The sequence below is a fragment of the Protopterus annectens genome, chromosome 5.part1, assembly GCF_019279795.1.
Source record: "Protopterus annectens isolate FY-2018-M chromosome 5.part1, PAN1.0, whole genome shotgun sequence".
Classification (NCBI taxonomy): Eukaryota; Metazoa; Chordata; order Ceratodontiformes; family Protopteridae; genus Protopterus; species Protopterus annectens.
This window is the reverse complement of record NC_056736.1, coordinates 315,402,182-315,416,663: the sequence shown is the minus strand read 5'-3', so window position 1 is coordinate 315,416,663 and position 14,482 is coordinate 315,402,182. Positions and strand designations below refer to the sequence as shown.

The 14,482-nt window shown below is 38.4% G+C and overlaps 1 protein-coding gene across 3 annotated transcripts in view; it reads right to left on the bottom strand.

The window, feature by feature from the left end:
• The window catches only part of ABCC4 (ATP binding cassette subfamily C member 4), a 2,616,332-nt gene that overhangs the window by 2,189,185 nt on the left and 412,665 nt on the right, over nucleotides 1-14,482 (bottom strand). For all 3 annotated transcript variants that reach the window (XM_044072995.1, XM_044072997.1, XM_044072996.1), the window contains one exon: nucleotides 6,903-7,013. In XM_044072995.1, the coding sequence (XP_043928930.1) occupies nucleotides 6,903-7,013 (111 nt within the window). The remainder of the gene's footprint in view (nucleotides 1-6,902; nucleotides 7,014-14,482) is intronic.

Below are 14,482 nucleotides of genomic sequence, written 5' to 3'. Positions count from 1 at the left end.
ATAAAAACAAAATTGTGTGTGTGTGTGTGTGTGTGTTTGTGTGTGTGCATATGTATGTGCATGCGTATATATGTATGACTGGATATAAATATATTTATATATATATATATATATATATATATATATATATATATATGTATCTATATATTTATGTATGTGCATGCCTCCGTGTGCATACATACTATAGATATATATATATATATATATTTATATATATATATATATTTATATATATAAATACAGACATATATATATAGTCATGTATTTGCGTGCATATGTGCATGACTGTGTGCGTGAAATGTACATACATACATATACACAGATATAGGTGTGTGTGTGTGTGTTTGTATACATACGGATACTTACATATAATGTACATATAGATATATAAATGTGTGTGTGTATATAAGTGTAAGTGTGAGTGTTTTTGTGTTTGTGTCTTCCTAGTGAAACTATGAGTATTTGCAAATTGCTGTTAAAGTTGTCTGTCAGCCTATGCCACCAGTTCTTATACTAAGGGCCACCTGAAAAGGTTACCAAAAATATCATCTCAATCTGTTCACAAAGTTACCTACATTGACTAATATTTTACGTTTACCTAAACACTCGATACAATCTATAATAATAATAATGTCAGGTTTGCCACAAAATGTTGTACTACATTGTAAGGAAAGCCAGTGTGTCTATTTTAAATGATTCACTGTAGGCTTGGTTTTATCATTCTGAGCTATGTGGTAGAGTTCATTAAAAAAAGAAAAAAAAAAACTTTTCACTGCTAAAAGAAGGCCACAGTGGGAGGCAGTGGATGTGAGTAATTCTTGTTTCACCTTGGAGATGCAGTGAAAAGAAGTTAAAATGAGGGATGAGAGTTCTATGAAGTGTTTTTGATGTGAGACTGTGTTTATGGCTTTAGATAAATAAATGAACAGAGATTTAACGGTTACCTTTATTTCTGTTTTGATGAATGTTGTTGGTGAAGCTAAGTAGGACTGTTGCAGTGCTCTGACTATGATGAAAGCTGTGCTGCAATTAGTAAGGTGGTTAGTGAGCTGGATGTAGATACATTTTTCCAAGATTTTTGATAGTAGTGTTGGGATGGCAATGGGTCTGTAATTTGAAACATCAGTTGAGTTACCACCTTTATGCAATGGGATAATATAAGATATTTTCCAGATGTCAGACATATAGCTTTGGTTATCTAACAATTAATTAGCGTGAAGATGGGGAAGGCCAGGGCATTAAATAACCCTCAGTAGCTAACTTTGTTGGCTTTAGTTTAAGTAATAGTTTTCTAATAGTGGAAGTTTGAAAATTTTGGAATATGAGAAAGTCACTCTTTTATTGTCTAGTGAGTCTGGAGTGTCGATGTGGTCATCATATAGGATGAATGGTTGTCAGACTAGGAATCGGCCAGTCATCAGGGATTACAAACAGAAGGAACAACAACCAAAAGCCTACATAGTAGCATTTCAGTTATTTGTTTACAGATAACCACGGTAGAAAGACACAAATGCATACAGTTGTAAGGTAAAATGAAAAAGAAAAGTGCTGAAGAACATATTGTACAATGCAGTAACACACAAAGCTACAACATGCATGGTAAGAAATGCACTTGGCTAGTAGATGCTAGCAGACAGGAGTCAGCAAAAAATAAATGAAATTAAAGGAATAAATGAGTGGGTCTACTAATATTAAAGCTTGCACCACTCTTACTTTTACAGAATGAGAAGTAGATGGATCATAAAATGAAGGGCGCTTCAGACTAGAAAATGAAGACATGCTTTTTATAGAGCCACTAGGATCTCAGAAAGCCTTTACAGTTGGCTAGTATTAAAACAATGAAGCATGAGAAAAGATAAGACTGTTTTTACTGCTGTTTGAGTCTTGCTTTGTTCATGTGCTTTCTACAGAGATTGTTGCAGTCATGCCATTAAATCATTGCACTTATCTTCTTCTTCTTCTTTCGGCTTTTCCCGGTTAGGGGTCACCACAGCGGATCACCTGTCCACTCACGATTGGCAGTGGAGTTTTAGTGTCAAGTTGCCAGCCTGATGCCCAACCTTCCAGTGAAGGTACACACATGCACACACTCACACCTAGGGCCAATTTACAGTATCCAATCCACCTACAGCATGTCTTTGGGATGTGGGAGGAAACCGGAGCACCCGGAGGAAACCCACATGACCACAGGGAGGACATACACACTCCACATAGAAGGCACCCCAGCAGAGGATCGAACCGGAGAACCTCTTGCTGTGAGGTGGCAATGCTAACCACTGTACCACCGCGGCCGCCCAAAATCAAATCATTGCACTTACCTAACATTCAGAAATCAGTTTCAAATAAAATATGAAATGAGCAGAAAACTGTTTACTAACATTTTAGCTTTACACTGTTCCAAACGCTTTCTTGCAAGGCAGTAACAATTCAACTCATAACATTACTGAAAGGCTTCTTTTCTCCGAGGATAAAAAGCACAGGTAAAATGTCTCAGAGAATGCTGTGAGTACAACTGCAATTGGATATGGAATCTGGCTGAAACTTCCTTAAATTGCTTCTCCCAAACACCCACAGCCAAAACTGGGACATGCTCAGAAAGGTAGACTGAAAATGTAAACAAAGACAGAATCAAAATAAAAAAATCTCTAGGACTGTCCCTTTAAAGTATTAACCCTGTGTGCTATTTAAGCAATAACCGATGACATTGATGTGGTATATTGAAGATTTACCCACAGCTGGTGTGGTTTAATCACGTGGGCGAAGCCAGAGTGCTTAAATAAAGTCAACCGTGGGTAAAGTTCAATATACCACAACCATGGAGTCAGATATTGCTATTATACAATGACATTATTTAAGAAAAAAATACTTACTTGTCTTAAATAATGTCTTTGTATAATGCTGCCCTTCCACGTTTTTCTGGTATCCTGGGTCTTTTTCTGATGTACTGCGCATGCGTATGTGATTTGTGTTCCCTCGCTTATGCAGTACATCAGTGATGTGCAGAGGTAGCAATGGAGAAAGGAAGATCTCCATTGCTTTTTTTTTTTTTCTTTTTAAATTGAAAATAAAAAAAGAAATCGGGAGACATTTTGGAGAGCCAGGACAGACAAAAATAAAAGGATAACCTGGCAAGTTTCTTTAGTTTTGCAGAATGTATATTATTATCCTCTTACTGTTGTCTGTACTGTCACCCTCGTTCATTTCAGGTCCTCTGTTTTCTTTTTTTGTGCAAAAAAAGAAGGAAAAGTGAAAAAAAAAAAAAAGATATACTAATAGGAAAAAGCCCAGTTGACTGGACCTTTTTCCTTTAGCATATTCTTGGATTTACAACAGGCAAACTGGTTGGGCTGGCTAATCATTGTGCTTGTTTTTGAATATTAATGGCCAGTCATTGTATAACTGACAATATAGTCTAATGGTGAAGTAAATTATATATATGTATTTCATAATCATGCTCATATTAATAATACTTGGCGATTCTGTAACATTATTCTACCGAACAATGGAAATAAAACTGCTAACTTTCAGACAAAAAAAAAAATGACAGAACCTCACTTTACAGTTCCATTTTTGGAAATGTTTATTTTTGGAAATGTTTCTGATGCAAACAAAGTAAGACTGGTGATTTATTTGTTATCGTGTTAGTTTTATATTTTGCATTGTTTGGACAGGTATTTGCCAAATTTGCAACATACACAGCTTCTACAGTCAAACATGGATGTCGTTTTGCAATAACATACCGAGTACTAACCACTTTCTTATAAGAGACTACTTCCTCTAGTATGTCTAGTAAGCTATTACCAAGCATGGAAATACCATCTGTAAAATATATCAGACTATTTTATTATTTATTTTACATTTGTTTACTGTGATAGTCCAGCTGGATACATGTCCATTTTCAGTGGAGGCCCGGGGAGAAAAGCTCCAAAAAGTCATTCAACAAACTGTCATTCAACAAACTGTTACATTTTTACAGCTTAAAACACAAATAAAAGGATTTTTACACAGATGTAAACAAACACAAAAACAGATACACAAACAAATTATTACATTTTTACTCAGATGGAAAATTCTAGACAGTAAGAATTATAGGGTACTGAATGCCTAGTAGGCTAACCTGGTAGTAGATCCAAGGAGATCATAGGATTTATAAGTTAAGAAACAAAGTGTTGGTAGAAGTCCTCCATATGCACACGAGTGATGGTTAGAGTTAGTCTGGATTAGGACAAGGATATAGTCATCGTTTTTTAAAGTACTGAATCAGACTTTTCTTGAATTGAGGTAGAGAGAGTTCAGATGTAAGATTAGCAGGAAGAGAATTCCAAGTTTTGCCAACAGAGTTAGCAAATAGAGATTTACCAGCTGTGTTGTTGGATTTGAGAGTTTGAACTAGTAGTCTTTCAGATGAACGAAGTGCACTAAGGTTACTGTAGGGGGTGATGAGGCTTTTAAGTAAGGGTGTATTATCTGGTTGGTACGGGATCTTGTGTGCAACTATTAGTTGGTTAACCTGAAGTAGGTTAGGCAGTTCAAGCCATCCTAGCAGATTTAGGTTATGACAGTGATGTGTTCTGTAGGCTGCATCAGTAGCTAATCTGGCAATGTGATCATAGCTGCTAGAAAGTTTATTAAGGTCAGTTTTGCTGAGGTTTGTAAATAGAGGGGAAGCATAGAGGAGGGTGGAGAGTAGATGTGTATGAGCAATTACATTTTTGGCTAATGGCGTTAGGAAGGGCTTGATCCTATATAGTGAGCCAAGTTTTTTAATTTGTTTTTTTAGTTTTTTTGATATGCAGCAAGTCAAAGGTTATATTATCTATTATAACTCCTAACAGTTTGGTTGAGGAATCTTGGGGAAATACTTAATGTAAAGGTTATAGGGGCAGACCTGTGAGTGGGGGAGAAAAGCAGCAGTTTGGTTTTATTAGGATTTAACATGAGACAATGGTTAAAGAGCCAGTTTTCAAATGTGTTAAACGTATTCTGGGATAGAATCTGTAACTCTGTACGTGAAGTATCGAAGCATACTAAAGTGGAGTCATCCGCATATTGAATGCATGTTGCATTTGGGATGACCTTATACAAATCATTGATGAAAATAGAAAATAATAGTGGACCTAGTAGAGAGCCTTGGGGTACTCCGAGGGTGATGGGTAAAAGGATGGACAGTTTGTTCTGCCACAGGACAGCCTGTTGTCTACCACTGAGATATGACTGAAACCACTGGATGGCCTGGTCCTCTAGGGAGATGGATTTCAAAGTGTTTAGGTTTACCATATCAAAGGCTTTTGAAAGATCGAGAAAGATAGCAGAGGAAAGTTTATTATTGTTTCGGTGTTGGTTAATGACATTAGAGAAGGAGAGGAGGACTGAGGTTGTACTATGGAATGGTCTAAAGCCATGTTGGGTGTTGGCTAGAAGATTATTATGGATAAGATAGTTCAGGAGTTGATTGTGGATGCATTTTTCCATAATTTTAGCCAAGGATGACAGAATAGCTATGGGTCTATAGTTTGAAAGTTCAATAGAGCTGCCTTCTTTATGGAGTGGGATGACATGGGATATCTTTCCAGATGGAGGGAATGGATGCTTCTGTTATAGTTCTATTGATCAGGATAGTAATAGGGTATATGCCTATGGCATCTGCAGCTTTTTGTAGATATTCTGCAGGGAGGAGATCAGCCAACAGGATGGTAGGCTTTAGTGTTTTAAGTAAGTTTCAGACTAAAGATGTGCAAACTAGCTTGAAGTTAAAGGGGAGTTGGGAGCAGGGTGTAGTGGCCGGAGAATATGGGCATCCAGGGGATAATTGGTTAGCTAGACTATTCTACAGCATGGTAGCAATGAACTAAAAGCAAAAGAACAAAAGATTTGTAAAATGTTTCAGATTATCATTATTATATTATTATTATTATTATTCATAGGTGTGTACTAGACTAATGACCAGTGTGGCCTTTTTATGCCTAGCCATGCATTCCAAATCTCTTACAAGTTCTGGTCCCTGATAAGTGTAACCAGGGACATGGAAGATCTATCATTTGCAAGCAGCAGCCTGGGAGATGAACCATTTACAGGCTTTCCTGTGTCGATTAGAAACACAGATGCAAAACCAGAGATGAATTTCCTGTTCCCCATCCAATTGTCCAAGATGCACTTCAATTGGGTTAGGGAGGAGCTCTGCTTCACACAGATAGGGAGCCTGTTCCAAAGAAGGGGCAGTCTCTGCAATACATACTTGACTCTCCAGCAGGTCCTATTTATATCACAGACAAGTTTAAGTCTTTAGAACAGGTAATTCTGGTGCTGTTTGTCTTGTGAATATACAGGAGGGCCATCAGGGTGGGGTTCGGCAATGTCTTGTATGCTAGGCACAGAGCTTCCGTAATTATTATTACTTAAAAACAAACATGCCTTTTTGGATCTTCTGGCAAATGTACTGGCAATAAATCACACAGTAATATTTTTTAGCACAAAGCTACAGTCACGGTTAGTACTTGAGCATGTCTCAGAGTCATTTATTACATGCTCTGACTTTCAATAAGTAAAATGCAGTGTTAAAAGATATACTCTAGCAAACCCTAAAATACACAGAGCAGCACAAGCAGTTAAGCAGTTTTCAAACTTGGTTTTGTTTATAGGATGTTCCAGTGTCCCAAGAGGCTGTTGTGGTACTCTGGTCAACTGTCTTTCCTATAAAAAAAAAAAGACAGCAGAGAAGCAGCCAGCAATGTTTCTCTGTGTTTAGGGTTTGGGGAAGATTAACCAATTCTATTCTGACTTGCACTGAAATAAACAAAGGCATGCAGTAAAATTTAATACAGCTTCTCCATGGCTTCTAACCATTGCCTTTTCTGAAAAAATATATATTTTATATGTTACTGTGATAGAAGGCTTTCACTTACTGCTGTAGTTCTTCACCTAGTTTCTTTGAAGCATCCTCAGGAAGCACCTTATACATATCATCTTCTTCAATTCTTCTTTTATGACCAATATGAAATAATGGATTAAGCCAACTACAAGAAAAGTTAAAAATATTAAAACAATAGCATTTTAAGAATTCCAGCAAATCAACCAAACCATTCTAAACATGAAGTGCATGATTAAAGAGATCATAGTAAAACATTCTAACAAAAAGTTAATTTTATAACCAATGAACATTTAAAAGCATATGTAAGCAACTGTAGCATTAATCATATTTCACCTTAATGCATACATTTGCATCTTTTCAGTAGTAAAGAATGTTCAACATCTTAGAACAAATACAGTCAGCACTCCAGTGTAGAGTACACCATGTGTAACACTACTGACATGGGTGTGATTAGTGAACTTGAAACCATAGCAACAGCTTATTTTTTGTGCCTGTTTGTCTGTCTCTGGAGTGTGGCGAGGAAGAAGGATTAAGCTGCACTGCCAAGCTCCCTTTCCCACTGGTGGTAAATAAAAGAAGGGAACTGTTGCTGTCTTAGAACTCTCAACAGTTCTACTGAATGAAGGCCGTGGTGGAAATGGAACCATATGTCAAGCAGTATATATCACTGCATATAAGGTTTTGTGTTAAACAAGTTAGTCTGTACAAAAGATCCCTGGCCCCCAAATCAGTAACTGCCAGGATTTCTCTAAAGGAGAAGCTGAATGCATTTTTGGGGTTCTCTGTACATTATTCTCTGCCTCCTTGGGCCTATACAAGGACTAAATTTTCTGCAGTGGTAAATTTTATATATAAAATGTGTCTGGGTGTGTGTACATACACTCACATGTACTAGCATTACTCAAATGAGGTTTCTTCAACTCACAGAGTATCAGTTAAAACTTATCAAAGTGCAAAACATCAAACAAAGAAAAGCACAGAAGCAAGAGCTTATCCCTCTGCAGGACCCATATTAATCCCGATTCAGAGCTTTGATGGTTTGTGACTGTATTTGGAATGTGCATAATGAATCATATTCTATCACTGCATAATCATAGGACAGCATGGTGGTTCTCACCATGTTGAAGAATACAACTGACCCAAAAATATTGTAAACTGCTGTGTAAATAATGTTTATAGGCGTTACAAAGAGCTCACTGTAAATATAGTAATGTTTGTTTAAATGAAGTATTTCTAATTATTTGTATCTGTTTCTTTGAATCCGCGGTGGTGCAGTGGTAGCATTGTTGCCTCACAGCAAGAGGTTCTCCCGTTCGATTCTCGGCTGGAGTGCCTTCTGTGTGGAGTCTGCATGTCCTCCCCACGGTTGGGTGGGCGTTCAAAAGACATGCGTAAATGGGCGTGCCTTCGTTGAAGGTTGGACGTCGAGCTGGCACCTCTGCGCTCATGAAAATCTACTGCCAATCATTAGCGGACCGGAGTTCCACTGTGGCAACCCCTAACCGGGAAAACCCATAAGACAAACAACAACAACATTGGTATCTGTTTCTTTACAGTGAAAGCAGGTTTGCTTAATGAGATATGGAACAGAATGTAAATAGATGGCTAAGACAAACCAAGTCTGGCAGCATTTGCTTTTTTGTGAAAGGGGAACTGGTGTCCAAAGCAGTGGATCTGGGAAGGAAAAATCAACCACAATAAAGGAAGACCTGGAAGGAGAAACTGAAGTGTTTCTGACAGAGGAATCCAGAGAGACCTACAAGATGATCTCTCAACAGTATAAGGCTGAAATAATGCACCTGTTGCTGATTTTGTCAAACCATACCTCCCCTTACTTTTATGTGTAAATAATAAACTGCATTATTTTTATAACTAATGGCTTCAGCTCTGTTACTCTTCTACACGGTGTAGGTATTATATACACACACCTATATGTGCACATGCACATACACACACATACATACATACATAGCCGGCCTTAGGCATAGGCCAACTAGGCGGCCACCTATGGTGCCACTCTAGCAGGGGTGCTTTTCCAATAATCTGAATAGTGTAGGTACACCAGAATGGGGGGGTGCTGTGAAGCCTTATTGCCTAGGGCACCAGTTGACCAAAGTCCGTCCCTGCACACACAAACACAGAAAGACACTATCTCTCACATATTTGTGTGTGTAGACATACAGACATAGATATTACTATATATGGTTGCACCCTTCTTTGTTGGCTACTCACTTTGTCAACAAAGTTTATTGCTTAATCAAAAGCATTCTTTGTTAAGGTGAGGAGTTAAGAGAAGAAGAAACATTGACTGTCATTTTTCTGCAGGAGATGTGCTTGTGGTCTCAATAAGAGGGAATTTATGTTAATGCCAACACTTTTGGATTTAAGTACTGACATTATGGGTAAATATGCTTGTGTGAGTGTTATGGATAGAGCAAGGACTAACAAAAGGGATTATACACACACACACACCAGATGCGCACAGCAGAAAATGTATGTCTTGTTTAATGGTACTGTTATGGAAAGGGTTTTTACTGTAGGAAATATATAGGAATGTGGATGGGCAAGGTTAGGGTTAACGCATGAGTAAGGTGGTGTAAGGGTGATAAAGGCTCACTGCTTACCCTCTAGTGTGTGCTAACACTCACTTTAACCCTACCATTGCCACTAACCCCAACCATATACATAAATGTACTAAAAACCCTTTCACTAACAGTTCTACTTTGCAAAAAAAAGGGCATGTGAAACTTAGCAGTAGAGTTTTGTATTTTTTTGTGGGGAGGGTACTGATCACAAAACGAGACTGTTCTCTTTTTGTGACTGGTATATTTTTGACTATTTTTTCTTTGTTTAAGCCTAGTTTTTGCAAGCAGGAACTGACATAATATGCACTGATGTTGCTGCAAATCAGTGGTTTATGTTTTATATATCATTCTGGAGAGACAGAGACACAAACAGCTATAGCAGCTTCAGGGAACATATTCAAACCCCTGTCAGAGGAAACTACACTGCTCCTGGCTGATATCATACATGTCCACTAAAATGAAATCATGCCCAACCAGGGTTTGTGGAAGCCTGCATTTTCTGCAGCACTGAAATGTTTCTGTTGCTGACAATGTCTTCCCCTTTTCCCAGAAGAAACACAAGGCATACCTCAGTGTGTGATACAAAACACTTTGGTGTACAACAGTGTACAAGTAGTCTATTCATCCTTACCACAATAATGACCATTATGAACAAGCTGAAATATTTAGTAAACTAGCCAACACTGGTATAGGCACTGGTATTTACAGCAACATGATACACAAAACAAGCACTACTCTGAACTTTAACACAGAATTAGGCAAACATTGTAATGGGAAATCATACTGCGCACTTTTAACAACAGTCTTATCAGCACAAAAGAACATCAAAGTACATTAACAACCTATTATAAAACTTAACTGCAGTTAAGCACACGGTGAGACAAATGTGCGGACAGTCATCCAGTAAGGAAGCCTACTGTTTTTTCCATGTCATTTTGTAGTGACGTACCCTACTCACACTTAATGAAGCTCATCTGAATTGAATGCTGCTGAGTGCATTGATTAAATAACTCTAAGTAGGCTGCACTGGAACCAGAGCTGTCAGCCTTTCCTGGGAAAATGGCCAACCCCCCTTTTGCCACGAAATGCAGATAAGCACAAAAAAAGTCATTAATGAACTGTTGCTATAGTCTACCACAGCTCCTTGATGAAATGTTGGTTCTGAAATTGTAATAAAGAGATTTAATAAACTGATAATCCTTGCTAGAATTCATGAGACACACTGTTTACCCTTTTCATTTAAGCAGCCACGTTCACAATACTGATCTTGGTAGGTTAAATTCTTTTAAGGCACAGGCAGCAGTACTGCAGGGACAAATCTGGTGCCAATCAGTGCTTACAATAAAGCAGTGACTGTTCCTCCAACTGCTTGTATCAGGGCCAGCTACCCCCTTCATCCTGCCATTGCCACAGCACTGTCTGCAGCTGCATCTTTTTGTGCCAGTCCTTGTAGCTTGCAAATGGAATATAACTAGCCTGGCAGTACTAATGTCAGTGAGTAACAGTACATCTGTGCTGCGTATACCTAACAGCACAGTTTACACAGGATTTAGAAAATGGTCCACAAAAAGACAGCATCACATGCAAACTAACTGCCATATCAGTTATCAAACACTTAGCAATCTAATGTTACAGACTGCATAGGGAAGACTACAATATACACAAATGAAGGAAGGTATCAGCACAGTGCACAAAGAAACCCTCAAATATTTTTAATGTCTACATAGGAACTGTAAGCATAGACTATGACAGCACTATGAAAGCAAATTAAAAAAGAATATATTAATAGTGCTGAACTACCATATAAACTATCTTCCAAAACTGGTGTACCAAAAATGCAAACTAGTGCCACCATAGGTATGCTGGTTCGCCACACTGAAATGTGGTTCAGTTGTAGGAATGGAAAAAGATGGTCACAGTAAACAGGCCATCTATGTATAGTAAGTGTCACTCTACATATGATACATGTTAACCATTTGAAATTTCACGACACGCTACAGCAAATCTCGAAATGTGGAGAATGAATGGTCAAAAGATCAGACATACATACACCCAGTCTGATACGCCATTTTCCAACTATGGCAATCTCAAAGTTTTTCATTTGGGTACAATATACTAATTACAGGGATTTTTATTGACAGATCATTGCAACAGTTAGTCTGGCCACGTGTGGTGGGGCTGTTGCAGTATGCCATGCATTGTACTTTCGTGGTATGTCTGATGTTAGAGGGGGAGTGCAAACAGCTGAAGCATGAAAAATCATTACTAATATAGTGGTGAGTATTCTCACCTGTCATTCAGGATACCTAGGTTCAAATCCTTACCATAGAGTAGCTGTACCTTTTGTCTGGCAGTTTTCACAGAGGTTTAAGGTTATAAGCAATTAATGAGACACTTCCCATGGCTCGTGGTTTAATTCTCTCAGCTTTCATTTGCTTATTGTGTGACCTTGAGCAGGTCACCTAATCAGATGGTGCTTTGGGGGAATTGTGAATTTGGGCTAGGCTCACCAATTGTCTCAGGGACTGCATGCCTAGTAAGTCCCTACAGATATATACGAATCTGCATATGTCATGGCACATGTACATGTTCCACATATAACTGTACCCATTAACACCAATTTTGCAATGGTGACTAAGGGGACTGCATACCCATGCATCTGATGTTATTAGTGGCAACTCTGTTAATCTCCATAAGAAATTCACTGTAACATACCCACAATAATGGCAAGAATGGTTCTGTTGTGACATATTATGGTTGCAACTGAACATTTATCAATGAGATCACTGTAGGTGCATATGTGACAACAGCAGGTATTGCCAGCCATCCCAAGAGAAGTGCAGTGGATGTGTAACATATGCCAAGACAACTAGATGGAAGTTTGTAAAGAATTATATGTCATTTCTATATCAAACTGATTTATACAGATGCTTGTGCTGAAAAATGTATTTGTAAAGCTGCTTGTGTTAAAATGGATCAACAGCGTACCCTGCTGGAAACAAAAGAAATGTACATGCATTATTGTAACTGTTGAAATGTACAAGTTGTAACAGAGGATACTGGAAGAGAGCAGGTTAAACTCAGCCCATCCAACTTTAAAATATATGTGAAATTAAATTACTTTATGTGTTAAGCCATAAAGATGTTATCACAGTTTTGAATGTAGCCAGAGACACAATTTCTGTGCTAGAGAACAGTTTGTAGCTCCAGTAGGATGAGTGGAATGGTTTTATTATTTTATGGCTTCCAGTTGCTTTAATTACACTTAGCCCTGGAAGCTTCTAGTGATGGGGGATAGTGTGGAAAACAGAGTCAAATGACCAGATGTGTGTGATGTCATTCTGTAAGCCAGAAATAATATTTATATATTAGTAGGAGATTGCTCTCAGTATTCTGTATTGGATCTGACAACAAGGACCAGTCACCCACATCATCTTGCCTGGCTCTACTCAGTAAGTAGGAACAGTAATTCTCTAGATCAGTCAGGAAAATATAGTGATAATAGTTAAGTATTGTTTTTCTACAAATGTCTGACTATTTCCAGCTGTGACAAACTCTGGTGTTTACTATAAATAGATGTTAGTATTTTCTTGTTCTTTTACTATTTATTATTAAATATATTTAAACTTCTCATTGTTGGTAGTCCTTCTAGAAGAATATTTGCGTTTTGTAACTATTTGTATATATTTGATGATAACTCCTGCCACTCCTGAAAACCTTGCTGTTTGGTCAGCATTACCATTAGTATTAATATTAATTTCACTCAGTATAATTGGGTAATCTTGCAAGAGCCTTAGGTAGCGGGCTTTGTAGTGCCTTGTGGCAGTGATAACTACCTTATAGTCTGGGCAGGAGGCGGCATAGCTAGTAAACCTGTGCCAGCCTTCCCCAGGTGTGTGTGTGTGTGTGTGTGTGTGTGTGTGTGTGTGTGTGTGTGTGTGTGTGTGTGTGTGTTTGTGAGTATGCAAATCAAATCTTAAAGTGTGTGTATCATGGAGCAGGGACATGAACATGAAGCACTGGCTTTGCAGAGAGAGTGGTGGAGGACGTGGCTAAGGACTTGACTCTGCAGCTGTACCAGTGGGGGGTCTTATTAGGGATCAAGAGTGAGACAAATAGAGAAATTCAAACCCAGGGCTGACTGTGTTCCCTATGTGCTCTTAAGGGAAATTGTGCTTGATGCAGAGAGGTCTGCATCTGGAAATACTGACTGTATCCACTTGTATTCCAAGTCAATGTCCCTCTCCAATGTCAGTGGTGAGGATTCAGGCTCCTTGATTGCTGGCCGAGAGGTCGGACATTACAGCATAGTCTGGGAGAACATATCTTATGGATACAATTATGCTTCACTTTTACGTGAATGGTGACTGGGAAAGAGGGAGGCCTACAAAAGGATGAAGAAAAGGCTGGCATGCCAAATTAACTGACTTTTTTAGCATTACTGTTCATATCTAATAGATCTGTTAGCTCTACACCACTGCAGTATTCTTCTCACCATAACTCGCAAATACATGAGCAAGATCACTACCAGAGACAAAAGGGAGGCAGGCTGTACATGAGGGGTGGGAATCTATTAAATGTCCTGACAGTCCACAACCACAATGCCTGGGACAGTTATATTGAAAGACAATAATTACCACATTGTTACACCTACAGAGAATTGAGTCCATCCTGCTGATGCAGTCTGTCTGGGAGGACAAGGCATCAGAATAACCAGTGAGGAAAATTCATAGATAAGTTACTGCTTTTTAGCTTTTTGTTGTTGTTTTTGTGGTTGTACAATAGCACATTCAATCTGATCACACAGATGTGACCAGCTCTTTTTCTTCTTAGTCTGTATGTGTTCATGTACTCTTGTATAACATATGTGACAGAGAATTAAGTGTTGCTATATTCATAACTGCACTTGATAACTAACCTTTATTCCTCACAACTCCTATACATCACAGGGTCTCGCATGTTTCAGTGAGTGGATAGCTTTACCTGGCTTTGTCTTTATCAGTGATTCAGAAACCATACATCTCCGTCC